Genomic DNA, 18,020 nt, shown 5'->3' on the forward strand with positions numbered 1-18,020 from the left:
AACGACAATCAACGATGACCAGCGACAATGATGAAGAAATTTAAGGATTAAAATAATATTTTAGTAATACTTAAAGTCAAATTAACATTAGGTCTAAAATTTAAAGATCAAGTTAAATTTTGTGGTAAGCTACTCACATTAACTATGTCGTTTGTTATATAACGACATGTTACTACATTGAAATCACCTAAATAGTTATGTGATTATATTGTCAAAATTAAAAATATGATTGTTATATCGATACCAATCCTATAACTAAGTGGTCATTTAAGTAATTTATGGTTTACTCTAAAATTTAATCATTTACCTAATGTTTCACGTTAGCAAAGTAACAAAAATTAATAATACAGTGATCAAAATAAGACAGATCAACAATAAAATGACTAAAATGAAACTTTTTCAAAATTAGTGATCAAAATCAAACAAACCTAAAAATGAACCATCAATATTTTGAATAATCTTGATTATAAAGTAATATTTTTAATAATTTTATTAATCTATTAACAATGTATATCCTCTGTAAACTAACTTTTCGAATTTATATAAAAATAAGACGTTCTATTTTAACGGTCATTATTCAATAAATTCTAGTATTATGTCAGTATCTTTGGTATTATGTCAGTGATAACGTCACCGATATTTGTAAGTTTTTCATTAATCTTCGCCATTGGAGAGACTCCGTCAGTAATAGTATTATCCGGGTGCCTCGTAAAACCATTGTCACAGATTTCGTAATCGTCCTGGGCTTGAGAAACCTTGGTTTCGACTGTTTCGATTTCACGAACCAGAACCGCATCCATGGCTTCTTTCAAAGCCACCAAAGCATCGTCGTACTGTTGACGGCAGCCGTTAAATTCCGACACTAACATCGGATCATCGGAGTATAAAGGGTCAGCAGCCATTTTTGTTGCAGTTTTAATCGCCCTTTTGGAACGCTCACTCATGGCTTTTATCAACATTACGGCCACGGATTGTGGGTCTGTTTTGCCATTGAAGAATGGTTCAATGGACCTTATGCAAAGACGGGGGTAGAAAGTTTTTGCACATAAGGTCCTGATCCGAGGATTCGAAGCCGCCGTCGACGGCTGTGGTATAGGCGTCGGAACCGGAGCTGAGGCAATTGTTGGAGCGGATGCCGGCGGCTGTTGCCTTACGCAAATGACAGGGTTGAAGAGAATGATGCAGCAGAAGAGTAAGACAAACACCATCTTTTGTTGCAGTGATTGTAGTACAAGAAACTAAAGAGAAATGGTGTATTTAAAGATGAAATTAAGAAATGTGAGCTTTCGGACGTTGCTTTTATTTATTGTAATCGGGGAGTTACCAGTTATCCAAACTTACATAACTTTGTTTAGTATTTATTTAACAATAAATTTAGTATAAGGAATTATATCACTTCAACAAAACTGTTATGTATCGGTGATTTCAGCAGCGTTGGAAGAGTAAATGCCACAAATTTAAAATATATAGCGGCGTTTACAATCTAAACACCACAAAAGTGACACTTTAGTGGGTTTTTTTAGATAAACGATTTGATATAGGTGTACGTTAGCGGCGTTTTGATACAAATGCCGTAATATGATTAGTTTATAGTGGTGTTTTCCCAAAAAAACGTCGCGATAGAGTAGTAATTTAGCTTTTTTTTACAAATTTGCAGACGACGTGATAAAGAGTACTTTAGCGGCGTTTTTATACAAACGTGAGCCAATAAAATTTAAAAAACAAACCAAATTTAGAGATAATGATTAGGCATCATCTTCTAACTAAAACATCTTTGTTAAAATTATTTTTCATTAGTATTAACTAAATAAAGTATTTGATGAAATACTCCAATAAAATAATTATGAATAAAAGTGCTAGGACGAAACAAACAATATAGAAATTCATAATTTTCATAATAATACTCGAACACAATATAATACGATAAAAGAATTGAAAACAAATTCTATAAAATGATACAAAGGTATTTAAAAAGATAGAAACCGTCATTACAAGCCACAGAGGACCGACTAATCATATCACACATATCGTGCATGCATCATGAATGCTATGATTATACACTTCACAAAGATATATTATCTTAGTGATCTAATGATAATTTAGGCATCGATTGTAAATTTCATTACACATTAAACATGAAGAGCTAGCGGCTTAAGATATACTTATATCTTTAAATTAATTTTCAGCATGAATTCGATAAGACCTCAATCAGAGATGAATCAATAGGAGCAAATAAGGGCAGTCACCACTTGAAAATTTAAAATTATCATGTGTTTTAAGTTTTTTTATAGGTATTTTCTATTGAAAATCTGTTTTTGTCTCCTAAAATTTTATAAGTTATTTCATTCTTACAATTTTAAAAGTTGACCCCTTAACATAAAATCTTGCGCCCACCTCTAACTTCAACAATGTATTAACGTATAGAAACATGTCTCCACATACTAGATGTTAAGGGTTAATAAGATATCATCTAACTCTCAATCTTTTATACACAATAATCGTAGGCGCAAGATATAGGTTGCTTCAACCGGTCTTCTGTTAAAGGTTGCTTGCAGTAATAATAAATGACCTTTTAACTTTCATTAGATACAATTTAAAAACGTTGACTCTGGATATATTATTATGCTAATTATTTAACGTACACATATCCTTCATTAAAAGTTAACAATATAGTGACTGAAATAATCAAACGTGACGGAAAAATATATATTTTTAGCTCAGTATCCAAAATATAATTCAATTAAGTCATCTTACCATAAGTAATTATAGTTTAAACCCTTAAAGAAAAATAAGTTTACAGGAAAGTCATCCTACCATAAGTAATTATAGTTTAACCACAATGTGATATTGTACGTACGCGAGTACAAGTTAATAAACCAACAGTAACAAAACGCGTATATAAATTTTATCTTCAATTATTTAATGAATTCGTAGTTAAAGGTTTATATTTAATTAATCAAAAAAATATTTATATTTAAACACTTAAAAAACTTCATATCTAAATAATGTGAGAACTTATTCAATATGATAATTAGAGACAATTATTACCTTTTAATTTGAAATACTCGAGATCCTAATAACTAAAATTATCTTTGATTTTTGTACTAATATAAGTTTAGATATGAGTCTGAACGATAGATCTTTGACAATCATAATCTATAATTTTTGACAATAAGATTATGAAATCTCGTATCGTTTAAATATAATTTTTATAATATGTATTTATTGAGGGATTGAATATAAATGTAAGAGGAAAAAAACCAAGTAAAATGCATCTTCCTTCCTTCAGTTCCTTGGAGGATACTGGAATTCGTACAATGAGAATCTGCTTAAGTTGCTTCCACATTCCACATTCCACATTCCACATTCCACATTCCTTCGTTTGTAATATAAAGACATGTGACTATATTGAAACTACCTAAATAGTTATATGGCCATATTATCAAAATTAAAAGTATGATTGTCATATCGATCCAATCCTATAACTAAGTGGTCATTTAAGTAATTTGCATTTTACTCTAAAATTTAATCATTTTATCTAACGTGTCACGTAAGTAAAGTAGCAAAAGTTGATAATAAACTGATCAAAATAAGACGGACCGACAATAAAAATGACTAAAATGATCAAAATCAAACAAACCATAAAATAATGAACCATTATTATTATTATTTTGAATAATCTCGATTATAAAGTAATATTTTTCATAATTTTATTAATCTATTAACAATGTATATCCCTATGTATACCAACTATTCGAATTTATATAAAAATAAGACATTATGTTTTAACGGTCATTATTCAATAAATTCTAGTATTATGTCAGTGATAGTATTATGTCAGTGATAACATCACCGATATTTGTAAGTTTTTCATTAATCTTCGCCATTGGAGAGACTCCGTCAGTAATAGTATTATCCGGGTGCCTCGTAAAACCATTGTCACAGATTTCGTAATCGTCCTGGGCTTGAGAAACCTTGGTTTCGACGGTTTCGATTTCACGAACCAGAATCGCATCCATGGCTTCTTTCAAAGCCACCAAAGCATCATCGTACTGTTGACGGCAGCCGTTAAATTCCGACACTAACATCGGATCATCGGAGTATAAAGGGTCAGCAGCCATTTTTGTTGCAGTTTTAATCGCCCTTTTGGAACGCTCACTCATGGCTTTTATCAACATTACGGCCACGGATTGTGGGTCTGTTTTGCCATTGAAGAATGGTTCAATGGACCTTATGCAAAGACGGGGGTAGAAAGTTTTTGCACATAGGGTCCTGATCTGAGGATTCGAAGCCGCGATCGACGGCTGTGGTATAGGCGTCGGAACCGGAGCTGAGGCAGTTGTTGGAGCGGAAGCCGGCGGCTGTTGCCTTACGCAAATGACAGGGTTGAAGAGAATGATGCAGCAGAAGAGTAAGACAAGCACCATCTTTGTTGCAGTGATTGTGGTAAGAAACTAAAGAGAAATGGTGTATTTAAAGATGAAATTAAGAAATGAGAGTTTCGGACGTTGCTTTTATTTATTGTAATCGGGGAGTTATCAGTTATCCAAACATACATAACTTTGTTTAGTATTTATTTAACAATAAATTTAGTATAAGAAATTATATTCATCTTATCGGTATATCCATAATCAAATGCATGACATTCCTACGTTATTATTGATGAAATTATAAGAGTAACAATTCACGTACTTTTATTTTACATTATATAAATAATCAAAATTGATAAAATACATGTAAGATAAAATATATCTTTCAAATATTTTTCACATTTAATTTATTTTACATTATTGATTTTAAGGTTAGGTTTAGGGTTTTGATTTTATTGTATTAGGGTTAGTGATGTGAATTTATTGGTTATAGATATAGGGTTTAGGGTTAAAATTCACAATAATATAAAACCTGAGCCAATAAATTAAAAAAAAATTTAGAGAAAAAGATTAGGCATCATCTTCTAACTAAAACATCTTTGTTAAAATTATTTTTCATTAGTATTAACTAAATTAAGTATTTGATGAAATACTCCAATAAAAGAATAATGAATAAAAGTGGTAGGAAGAAACAAACAATATAGAAATTCATAATTTTTATAATACTCGAACACAATATAATACGTTAAAAGAATTATAAACAAATTCTAGAAAATGATACAAAGGTATTTAAAAAGATAGAAACCGTCATTACTAGCCACAGAGGACCGACTATTTATATCACACATAGCGTGCATGCATCATGCATGCTATGATTAAACACTTCACAAAGATATATTATCTTAATGATCTAATGATAATTTAGGCATCGATTATAAATTTCATTACGCATTAAACACGAAGAGCTAGAGGCTTAAGATATACTTATATCTTTAAATTAATTTTCAGCATGCATTCGATAAGACCTCAATCAGAGATGAATCGATAGGAGCGAATGAGGGCAGTTGCCACCTGAAATTTTAAAATTACCGTATGTTTTAGATGTTTTCTATGTATTTTCTATTGAAAATATGTTTTTGTCTCCTGAAATTTTATAAGTTATTTCATTCTTAAAATTTTAAAATTTTACCCCTTAACGTAAAATCTTACGCCCACCTCTAACTTCAACAATGTATTAAAGTATAGAAACATGTCTCCACATACTAGATGTTAAGGGTTAATAAGATAATCATCTAACTCTCAATCTTTTATACACAATAATCGTAGGCGCAAGATATAGGTTGCTTCAACCGGTCTTCTGTCAAAGGCTGCTTGCAGTAATAATAAATTACCTTTTAACTTTCATTAGATATAATTTAAAAATGTTGACTCTAGATATATTATTATGCTAATTATTTAACGTACACATATCCTTCATTAAAAGTTAACAATATAGTGACTGAAATAATCAAACGTGACGGAAAAATAATTATTTTAGTTCAATATCCAAAATATAATTCAATTAAGTTGAGTGACTGTGGTTGTAGTTTACTCATTTGATTATCATAATGTTTAATGTTACCAATACTAATTCATGGGTAGATTTTTGCTATTCCTGGATTATAATCCAAGTAAGATGATCAATAACAATCCTTTGTAGAGATGCATGTAAGCATGTATACACGCTACAAAGTAGAATTTATACCTAAAACAAGAATCAGTAAGTCATATCAGCGAAGTCAAGGACAATGCCACCAAAATTTTGAAGTTCTTCATTAATATCCGCCATCGGAGACACTCCGTCCGGCTGCATCGCAAAACCAGAGTCACATTTATCATAATCATCCTCGGCATTAATAACGAGGTCTTCGACGGTGTCGATATCGTAAACCTGAATATTATCCATGGCTTGTTTCAAAGCTTTCAAAGCGTCACCGTACAGTTCACGGCAGGCTTTGAGTGCCGACACTATCCTCGGATCATGGGAGTACATAGGGTCGGCAGCCTTTTCTGTTGCGGCGGTAATAGCCCTTTTGGTTCGCTCGGTCATGGCTTTTATCAACATCACGGTCAGGGATTGTAGGTCGGTTTCGCCATTGAAGAATTGTGCGATGGAGGTTAAGCAAAGATCGGGTTCAAAAGTTTTGTGACAATAGCTTCTGATCTGAGGATTCGAAGCCACCGTCGACGGCTGTGGCGATGGCGCCGGAACTGGGGCTAAGGCAGTTGTTGGAGCATAAGCCGGTGGCTGTTGCCTTACGCAAATGACAGGGTTGAAGAGAATGATGCAGCAGAAGAGTTAGGCAATCACCATTTTTTCTTGGTTTGTTGTTGCTGTGATTGGGAGGCCGTGGATTCGAAGATTAAATAGAAAATTTATAAACTTTCGGTTACTTTTATTTATTGTAAACGGGGGAGTTATCAGTTATAATATCCAAAGTGAATATTGGTAAAAACATACTAAACGTAAAGGTTAATGCAAGGGCTTGCTTTAACCCTTGAAGAAAAATACGTTCAGAGGAAGGTCATCTTACCATAAGTAATTACTGTTTAACCACAACGGGAGATTGTCCGTACACGAGTACAAGTTAATCGAACTAGAAGCATATATAAATTTTATCTTCAATTATTTAATGAACACATATTTAAAGATTTATATTTAATTAATAAAAAAATATTTATATTTAAACATTTAAAAATTTTCATATATAAATAATGCGAAATTCGAAAATCACGTGATCATAACTTATTAAATACGATAGTTAGAGAAAATTATTACCTTTTGAAATACTCGAGATCCCAGTAACTAAAATTATCTTTGATTTTTGTACTAATATAAGTTTAGATATGAGTCTGAACGATAGATCTTTGACAATCATAATCTATAATTTTTGACAATAAGATTATAAAATCTCGTATCGTTTAAATATAATTTTTATAATATGTATTTATTGAGGGATTGAATATAAATGTAGGAGGAAAAAAACCAAGTAAAATGCATCTTCCTTCCTTCAGTTCCTTGGAGGATACTGGAATTTGTACGATGAGAAATCTGCTTAAGTTGTTTCCACAATCCAACCCATTTATCCTTTGGAAATTTGCGTAGTTATTGCATAAATCCTACAACCCATGAACAAAAAACCCTATCATATAGGGTTCTCAATCGATAAACAAGGAATTCAAGTTTGGGGGTTCTGAGGAAGATGAATGTTGACGAAAAACATTTTAATAGTATGTTTAAAAGTTGAAGACTAATGATAAAATTAATGAAAATTTTAAAGGCTAAATATGTTGTTACTAATTCTATTAGTGTCACGTCATCTTTTATTAAAAAAATAACAACGAATCAATTTATTAACTTTTTTAAGTCGAACATTTTTTTTGGAATTTAAGTTGAACAATTATTTTATGATTTTTATAATTAGAGGATTAATAAAGATGTCTTATAATCAATCGAAATGACCATCCAGCTCAATTGATAGAGCACAAGGTTCTTAACCTTGAGGTCGTGGGATCGAGTCCCATGGAGGGCATTTTATAATTCGGAGGTCTCTTACGGAAGCTGCTATCTCCCTAGTGTTGGGGGTAGCCTACTATCTTACCTCCCCTTACCCATATATATGGGAAAAAGAGACAACCATTTTTGTTCTTATAATCAAATCATCGTTATGTTTGTTTTATTTATTTATAATATAACTATAGATATTTATGTTCAATTGTTTCATATAAAAATAATATATGTGTTCATATATTATTTATTTATTATTTATGAACATAATTTAATTATTCATGAATTGTTTAAGTATATACTATACTTAAAACAAACAAATATGAATAAAGGTTAATTCAATAAAATTCGATTGGTTATAATCTAAATAAGATTTAAATGTTTAGTATTATTATAAAAATTACATTTGAATAGAACCAAGTGTCTTCAATAACAAAAGAGAACATTGATTTATTTAGAGGTATTAGGTTAAAGTAGCGATGTTGAAAAATTCTGAATATACTACCTTATAATCACTATAAACTATTAAAAATATATTTGAATAAATTAAGTATTTATTTATACATTATATTTCAATGTATGAAAAGTTTGATGATATAAATCCATTTGGTTTTTATGTCGAAAGAAAACAAAGTTAACAGCACATTAATCAGATTAATCGTGACGTAAAACTATTTTTTTAGTTCGATAATCAAAACTAATTTAACTTGTAGGTGAGTTACAATAGATATGTTGTTCAAAATATCATTGATGTCAATCGTATCAACGATGTCAAGGATAGTGTCACCAATATCTGTAAGTTTGTCATTAATCTTCGCCAATGGAGAGATTGTATCAGGATCCTCATCCTCCATAGGAGAGACTCCGTCGGGAATAGGATCCGGCTGCATCTGAAAACCAGAGTCACATATAAAGTAATGGTCCTTTGCTGCAATAACCATGGAATCGCATCCATGGCTTGTCAAAGCGTCCAAAGCATCATCGTACTGTCGACGGCAGCCATTATGTCCCAACACTATCGTCGGATCATGAGAGTATTTAGGGTCAGCAGCCATTTTTGTTGCAGTGGTGATTGCCCTTTTGGTTCGCTCATTCAAGGCTTTCGTCAACATTTAGGCCACGGATTCGAGGTCTGTTTTGCCGTTGAAGAATGGTGCAATGGTCTTTAAGCAAAGACGGGGGTGAAAAGTTTCTGCACATATGCTTCTGATCTGAGGATTCGAACCCGCCGTTGACGGCTGTGGTATAGGCGTCGGACTGGGGATGAGGCAGCTCTTAGAGCAGAAGCCGGAGGCTGTTGCCTTATGCAAATGACAGGACAGGGTTGAAGAGAATGGTGCAGCAGAGTAAGACAAGCATCATTTGTTGTTGTTGTAGTCAATTTAGTGATTGTAGTTTAGAAACTAAACGGAGATGATGGTTTTGAAGATTAAATAAAATGTATGAAGTTGAGAGCTTTTGGATGGTTACTTTTATTTATTATAATTTGCAAATGGGGAGTTATAAAGTAAATATCGGTAAAATCATGGTAAACGTAAAGGTTAATGCAAGGTACTGATTTTTTAATAGTTCGGGATAATTATAATGTAGTATTTGTTTAAAATTTTTAAGGGTAAAGTATAATAATGGTCATTGAACATTTCAGAAAGCTTGCATTTAGGTCCCCAACATTTAAAACTTGCAATACAGTCCCCCAACATTTATTCCGTTTGCAATATGGTCCCCAACTTAAACCACAGTTAGAAAATTAGGATAAATTATATAAATGGTCATTGAACTTTTCAGTCACTTGAATTTAGGTCCCCCAACTTTTAAAACTTGCAAAACAATCATCAATTTCATTCTAAACCCCAATTTCCAAGTAATTCAATTTTATTCTAAACCCTAAATTCCAAAATACTTAAATTAAATTCAATTATGTCAAAGTTATTATTATTTAATTTCATCTTATTTCATGTGATACGTATTTTTTATAAATATAATAGTATAATTCTTATCTGTTGAAGAAATTTTTAATTAAAAAAGTAGTTAGGATATAAAAGAGGTTGAAAATAATTCGAATTTTAAATTTATAAAATGTTATTTTGACGTATAAATAAAAGTATAAACTACTCGGTTGACAACTTAACTATCTAGCCCTTTTTACTTTTGTCATCGATCTTTTAAATTTATCAATCATACCACATAATTATTTAACTGTTTCAACTAAGCCACTAGTCGTTACCAATTGATAAAAATGATGATGTGGCAGTTAAAGGAATTGACATATTATACATTCAGTCTTTATTTATATAATCAATTTGGTCCTAAATTAAATAAAATTTAATAAATTAATCATTTAATTAGGATCTGACATGTGTTAGCACATGATCATGACACGTGTCATTGGTGACACGTGTTACCACCTAATTATTTATATATGCTATCAATTTGGTCCTAAATTAAATAAAATTTAATAAATTAATCATTTAATCAGGATCTGACATGTGTTAACACATGATCATGATATGTGTTATTGGTGACACATGTCACCTCCTAATTAGAAGAAAATTAAGTTACAAAGAAGTAAAATTTGGGTCTTGGGCAAACTCAAACCTGAGTCACGCAAATGAAAGATATAGGGTGGAGCCACTAAGCTAACACCATCGTTTGTGTTAAGATATACAATAATACATATACTAATAGTATGACCAATGCCAGAAAAAAAAGAATATAATGTAAAATGGAAATAATGAGATTTGAACTTCGACAAAAAATTTGAAAGCAATAAATGATGGGAAAATATATATTTTTTACAATAAAAAATATTATATTTGATAAATTGTTTGATAGATTTAATATATTTTTTAAATATTAGTTGATACAATATTTTAAAAGAATAAATTTAAGATTTATATATTTTAAACTAAATTAATAATTATATTTTCATATTTATAATTCATGATTATATATAAATCTTAAGTTGAGTATTTCTAATATAATTAATAATTTTAATTTCTTATTAAAAATAAAATATTCAAAAATATAAATGATTCATACATTAATATATGAATATATTTTTATTTATACATCTAAATATAAATATACATTTATAAATATTTATTTTTTCGTTGTGTCTGTGCCTTGAACTCTTTCTTCAAGCCTATATTACCTTAAATTGAAGTATTTTAGAATTTAATTGAAGTATTTTAGAATTTAGGGTTTAGAATAAAATTGAATTACTTTGGAAATTGGGGTTTAGAATGAAATTGATGACTGTTTTGCAAGTTTTAAAAGTTGGGGGACCGAAATTCAAGTGACTGAAAGTTCAATGACCGTTTATATAATTTATCCTAATTTCTAACTGTGGTTTAAGTTGGGGGATCATATTGCAAACGGAATAAATGTTACTGTTTGCCAAGTAAATGTTGTATCTTTAGGGAAATAATATTTATTTTTACCACTAAAACCACTAAATGGATTCAAAGATATTGTTTTTCGATTAAGCCAAAACTTAATGCCAAAAGGATTAAAAGGAAGAAATCCGGATATTTTAATGATTAAAATGAAAATATTTATAGTCAAGTGACTATAAAGAAATATACAAAAGGTTAGATGACTAATAGTATAGTTTACTCAACTCAAGTGCCAATTCACGGGCCACTGGGCTAAGCCCACTTTTATATTTGGGCGAATAATCCGAACAGATTTAAAACCACGTCCTAATCTTAAACCTCTAAAGAAGTTCAAATTACAATAAATGCCATTGCTTATTCAATAAAAAAAAAAGCAGAATCTATTTTTTTTCTTCCTTTAAAATAAAAAATATCACTCACAGTTTACTTCAGAGCAGTTCTTCAGTCATCTTCAAGATAAAAAAAGTATTCAGTCTGTGGAGATCGAAAACGATGGCGTTTGGTGGCCGATCATCGTTCTCGCCTTTGCCTATGCGATCTGTCGTTTTCTTACTGATGCTCATTCCCCCAAATGTTCCATCCATTGATGTCGATGCCTCCGACGGTACGTATTGGATACGGAAAGCACGTATAATTTTTCCTTCTTTTCTTATACGTATTTTATACTTTCTACATCTGATAATTTTTTTCATTGAATTGTTTATCACAGTTTGGATGACGGCAACCAAACTCAAGAAAACAGCTTTATTTACGTGAGTATTCCTTTATTTCTTTTTTTTTTTCAATTTGTTTTCCCTTTTTTGAAGTAATTTATTGAATTCGAACTTTAAAGATTCGGTTTGTTTAGTGAATTTTTGTTACTTAAATGAGCTTAATGAGTGATGATTTAATGAAATAGATTAGCGATTTATTGCAATGTGGTTCTGATTAAGCTTTTTTTTCCAGTTAAATCTTGAATCAGAGTATCTTTTTTAATACTTTCTTTTAGTGGACTGAAATGAATCTAAGATACACTTGATTGGAATTGATTTAGAAATCTGGTGTAATTTCTGCATGTAAAATTAGAAATAAATTTTGAATATGATAATTTCGTAGTTGTTTTTTTTTTGTGAAATGAGATAATGATTATTGATTTAATGAAACAACTTCGACAAGTATTACAATAAGGTTCCGATTTAAGGTTTCTGTTTCCTGATAAATGATTATTGATTATTGCTCCTATTTTTTAAATAAAAATACTTGCTTTTACTGGAATGAAATGCATCTGAGGTAAATTTGATTGAAATTGATTAATTAATTGAATATAAATTTTGCATGTAAATTAGAATATGCTTTGATATGATAAAATTGTAGTTGAGCTATACGAATCTAACTTCATGTTTGATTGTACTTTTGACTGCTTGCGTTTTACTCTTGGGATAAAAAAAAGGTTATAAGCAAAAGCGTGTAGTTTTTGGTTACTTTAATCTCATGTAGAAATGCTGTGCAGATACCGCCGAGAGGAAGGACTCAACAATCAGACAGAAAGTTCAATGCTATGAGCCAGCTACTATGAAATACTGGCTTTTTCCCGGCATTAACACCGCCGAGGTCAGTGGTGTTCCGGATTACATTTTCTAGAACTGCTAATGAAGAGTATTTATGTGTTCATGCTACACACCCTAAATGGTTCACTTTGTTATTTTTTTTGCCAAAGCTTCTGCGTGCATGCATGTACGTGTAGCCCATGGACCACTTATCTGTTTGCCTGTTTGTGTCAATGGATGTATAGTGTTTATACTGCTCATTGTTATATCCATCTATATGGTATGCTTAGGTCAAGGAGCGTGTGGCACAAGCCCGGAAAGCACAGAAAATTTGGGCAAAAAGTAGTTTCAAGCAAAGGCGACAGTTTTTGCGGATTCTTTTAAAATATATTATTGAACACCAAGAGCTTATATGCGAGTAAGGATTCTGTTCTTTATATGGAGAGTGATTGCTTATTTTTTTTATTTTATGTCATTTCCCCTTTTTCTCGCATTAAAAACTTTATATTCTGCATTTTTCTTTCATGTATTTTCTATTTTCTGTATACTAGAAAAGTTAAACGCGTTACTTGAACATTTTTATGTGACCTAATGTCTCATCATCTTACTTAAGAGTCTCTTCGCGCGATACGGGAAAACAATGGTTGATGCCTCTTAGGAGAAATAATGACTACATGTGAGAAGATAACCTGGCTTCTTTCAGAGGGTGAAAAGTGGCTCAAGCCTGAATACCGGTAATTCCAGGTTTTGATATGTTTTCTTCTTTCTAGATATTCTTGGCTGGATCAGGACAAGAGACTATCCATAATTGCATGCATCTTACTTTTTATCTTTGAATTTGTAGGCCCCACTGACCTTTATTTGCTAATGGAAAATCAAGAAATTATTTTTTGCATGTATTTACTTTGTTGTGCCATCAACATTCTGCCTGGAAACTGTGTCATAAGCTTGAAGATGAATGCCTATATATTCTACAGCAGCATTATTTTCATTTCTTACTTCTGAAAATTAGCTTTTATGGTGGCTTACTATTATTTGGAATCGATGATCAGTGTTTGCTATCGTTAAAATTAGTGTTTGTATGTCAATATTCATTTGAACTTGTGCAGATCTTCTGGAAGATCAATGTTTTACAAGAAATCCAAAGTGGAATTTCATCCGCTAGGGGTAATTGGGGCTATTGTTTCATGGAATTACCCTTTTCATAATATTTTTAATCCAATGCTTGCAGCTGTGTTCTCAGGAAATGGTGTGGTAATTAAGGTACTTAATGATGGATCCTAATGCTTTAGTCTGTTTTCATCCTTTTATCTTATTCATTCCAGAACTGCTCTCTTGTCTCACTGGAATTAACAGTCATTTTTGACATTTTATAACTGTGCTGATTGGAAACTATGTGATTGTAAGCATAGGTTTCTGAGCATGCAAGCTGGTCTGGCTGTTTCTACTTTCGGATAATCCAAGCTGCTCTTGCTGCAGTTGGAGCTCCTGAAAATCTGGTTGAAGTAATTACAGGGTATGTATTTATCCCAATTATTCTGGACATACTATGCTCTTGGTTTCCATTCATGTAGTTTTAATTGGACTTCTCTTTCGTAGATTTGCTGAAACAGGAGAAGCGCTGGTATCTTCTGTTGACAAACATATTTGTTGGATCACCAGGTGTAGGGAAGATGGTATGACCTCATGAATGGCTCTGCTGTATTAAATCTATTTAGTTACTCGATGCTAATTACAAATTTGATTTCACCTTCATATTATTCAGATTGGATTTATCGTTATCGATTATGTGGTCTTCAAGTATGTCACAATAATTTGAATAAAGCATATATTGAGAACTACTGTTCTTTAATACTAACAATCGAAAATAAACTACTTTCTCTTTTGCCTCTATTCATATGTTAGTTTCTAGAGCAGGACTATTGTTGCCGAGGGAATTCACCATAAACAAGTTTTATCTAGATGGGACTTATTTTAACTGCAAAGGGATTGACATGTTTGCTTTTATTGTAGATAATGGCAAAGGCTTCTGAGACTCTTATACCGGTTACACTTGAGCTTGGTGGGAAAGATGCTTTTATTGTGTGCGAAGATGTAGATATTCCACACGTATGAACCCTTTCCACCTGTTTTGATAACTAATATGATTGAACATATATTCTGATTGAGAGCTGAAATCACACTGATCAGTGCTGTTGAGCATATATTCTGATTGAACATATATAGGTTGCGCAAGTCGCTGTCAGGGCTGCTCTTCAATCAAGTGGGCAGAACTGTGCTGGCGCTGAGAGATTTTATGTTCACAGGGATATTTATACTTCATTTGTCGATCAAGTGACTAAGATTGTGAAGTCTGTTTCAGCTGTAAGATGTCCCTTCTAATACATCCTCCGTGAAAAATGTGTTTGTCTGTCTAGGCCGGTATTATAGCCTGTTCTCTGCTACATTAATGTTAAATATAAAATATTTACCAGCCATCCACTGCCATTTGGCTGTTGTGTTCGTCTGTGGCTTATAAACTATAACCCGCAGTTTCAGCTTTCCGTTAGGTCTATAACTTGTGTGCTTACTTCTGGAGTTCAATTGCAGCATTTATTGTTGAACTGTCACTAATTTACAAGCTAACTCGGCCTTATATGAATTGAAATTAGATTTCTAATATTTGGATATCTTTTATAGGGCCCACCACTAGCTGCAAGATACGATATGGGTGCCATATGCGTGCAAGAACATTCTGACAAGCTTCAACACCTTGTAGATGATGCTGTTGACAAAGGAGCAGAAATTGTGGCTCGTGGAAGTTTTGGCCATCTAGGTGAAGGAGCGGTCGATCAATTTTTCCCCCCTACGGTGATCATAAATGTAAACCATACAATGAAGTTGATGCAAGAAGAGGTAAAAGGTTGTGCTAGTCTTATTAGAATTTTCAGTGCCGAACTTTATTTTTGCACTCGACTTGTTTCTGCTATTTTAACAAAACTAGACTGCCAATGAATATATCTCCAAGAAAACCAAGGCCCGTGAACATGGTTATGTGGGGGAGTATTTGCTAATTTGTTATAAAACTTGAGTGGCATGCAGACTTTTGGACCGATCATGCCGATAATAAATTCAGCACAGATGAAGAATTGTCGAGCTTGCAAATGATTCAAGATATGGGCTCAGCTGTGCTGTATTTTCGGGCAGTCAAAGGCGTGCAAAGGAGATAGCTTCCCAAATACAATGCGGAGTTGCTGCAATTAATGACTTTGCAATCAAATTATATGTGCCAGGTACCTCTTTTTTCCTTCTATTCGTATACGAGGTGTCACCATTTGTGTTTGCTTGAGTTGGAATCCATCATTCTTCGATCCCTATTAGAACAGTTCCAACTGTGGAAATTCTCTTTTTTTTATTTTTAATCATACTGAACTCAAGATGGTATTGCGCTCTTGCAGTCCCTACCTTTTGGTGGTGTAAAATAGTGGGTTCGGGCGGTTTGCTGGTGTTGAGGGATTGAGAGCTTGCTGTCTGGTAAAGTCAGTCGTCGAGGATAGATGGTGGCCTTATATAAACCAAGATACCAAAGCCTATTCGGTCAGCCTTGCATCCCTAACTATTTGAACTGAACTTGCTGAATTGTTTTCGAGCCGAACCATAGCAATTTACGAAGAACAAAGTGTCTTGTTTACGCGACTAATCATCTTTCTCTTTCTTTTTATATGCCGAACACAATAGTATCCCGTTGCTGAAAATGGGTTTGAGTTTCAAGAATCGCTGGTGGAGTGTCTTTATGGCTTGAACATTTGGGATCGTCTTCGAGCTTTGGTCATGTTCTAAAGATCGTTTCGGAGCAAAACCCTGTTGCCAGTAGCAAGAGAAATGATTGAGTTCCACATCCCCACATGCAACTAGTTAGTTCTACTCTCTCAAGCATTTATATTTCAGTAATCTAAATCAGAAAACCCAATTACCTTTTTCTAAAGCCTTAAAATGTTGTCTTTTTTTGGCCCAAATTGACGAGGATATTCAATCTACTATTAATAGATATTCCACCCCAAATCTCCATTAATAATCTTTGGGTTTATCCGATCAATATGTTACGCCTTTGAGCTTTTTAAAATAGAATGACGTAAAAATGTGAGTTAATACAAGATGAAATATGTATGTTCGCTCCAACTATTTCGTATATTTAAATATGAAAATAAATATTTATTAAGCATGAATATACTTATTACTTTTTCATATTTGATGTTCAGACGAATATGCAAAAATATGGAATGTGTACATCTTCAATTCTTAAATGCCAAGTTGGAAGATTAAAGGTTCTGTGTTTTCAAATTTTCTTAAATTCAGTTAGAAAAAACATTCAAATTCAGTTCCCGTTGATAATCAAATTTATTGCAAATATTTTAATTATTTTATGTTACGTGAAATAAAACTATAATATTATAAACATCCAATATTAGGAGTAAAATATAGCATATTTTAAATGTCATAGGACCACTTGATTCTAATAAAATATACAGATAATGACCTCGGCAATGCTGTTGTCGGTTAACAAGTCTCTTTGTCCAAAGCATGTGGTTGATGTTATGTCTCTGCTTTGTTTTTTTAATCAAATCTATAGTCAAATAAACAGCTCTCCTAACCTTGTTTTGGTGGAAAACAAATATTTTAATAATTTGTATTAATAGTATATTGTTGTTCTGTCTTCTTACTCTTATCTTGCAGCCAAATAAACCGATGCCATGAGATTCCTCATGTTTGCACCAATTTTTTTATGAATAGTTGAACTAGATGCAATCTAATATTTTTATTCATGTTTCTTTCTTATTAATCTCACACAACGAATATCTTTTCAAAATTTTTTCTATCATTAATTAATTGCAAGTGGTAATGTACAGTAATTAACTACCTAATCACCATGAAAGTGTTCATGTATAATTTTTTTTTTATAACGTAGGACCTCCCAAGACCAAACTGAATGAAAGTGTTCATTCATAATTCTACTAGTTTCTACATGTTTTTTTTTCTTCTTTAATAAAAATTAGAGTTAGAAAACTTAAATATGATGCGTAATAATTTATTATATTTGAAGCTTGAATAAAAATAAATGTAAAGATAATGATAATAAGAAACAGAAATTAAAAGAAAAATTAGAACCTTAAATTATAAGACATAATTGGCTTGGTAATTGAAG

At 31.9% G+C, this 18,020-nt stretch overlaps 2 protein-coding genes and 1 pseudogene across 2 annotated transcripts; 1 reads left to right on the forward strand and 2 right to left on the reverse strand.

The window, feature by feature from the left end:
* Positions 1-593: 593 nt before the first annotated feature.
* LOC120218379 (probable pectinesterase/pectinesterase inhibitor 61) lies at positions 594-1,208 on the reverse strand. Its single transcript, XM_039215328.1, has one exon. It carries the CDS (start codon positions 1,206-1,208, stop codon positions 594-596), a length of 615 nt encoding a protein of 204 aa, XP_039071259.1.
* Positions 1,209-3,815: 2,607 nt separating this feature from the next.
* LOC120218380 lies at positions 3,816-4,427 on the reverse strand. Its single transcript, XM_039215329.1, has one exon. The coding sequence runs from the start codon at positions 4,425-4,427 to the stop codon at positions 3,816-3,818; it is 612 nt and encodes a 203-aa protein (XP_039071260.1).
* A 7,301-nt stretch (positions 4,428-11,728) lies between these two features.
* Positions 11,729-16,828, forward strand: LOC120218381 (annotated as a pseudogene).
* The last annotated feature ends 1,192 nt before the right edge of the window (positions 16,829-18,020 follow it).

The sequence above is a fragment of the Hibiscus syriacus genome, unplaced genomic scaffold, assembly GCF_006381635.1.
Source record: "Hibiscus syriacus cultivar Baekdansim isolate YM2019G1 unplaced genomic scaffold, ASM638163v2 tig00110198_pilon, whole genome shotgun sequence".
Classification (NCBI taxonomy): domain Eukaryota; kingdom Viridiplantae; phylum Streptophyta; class Magnoliopsida; order Malvales; family Malvaceae; genus Hibiscus; species Hibiscus syriacus.

Bases quoted from the DNA above. Each gene is read 5' to 3' on its own strand.
- LOC120218379 (XM_039215328.1), bottom strand. From the start codon at position 1,208: ATGGTGTTTGTCTTACTCTTCTGCTGCATCATTCTCTTCAACCCTGTC.
- LOC120218380 (XM_039215329.1), bottom strand. From the start codon at position 4,427: ATGGTGCTTGTCTTACTCTTCTGCTGCATCATTCTCTTCAACCCTGTC.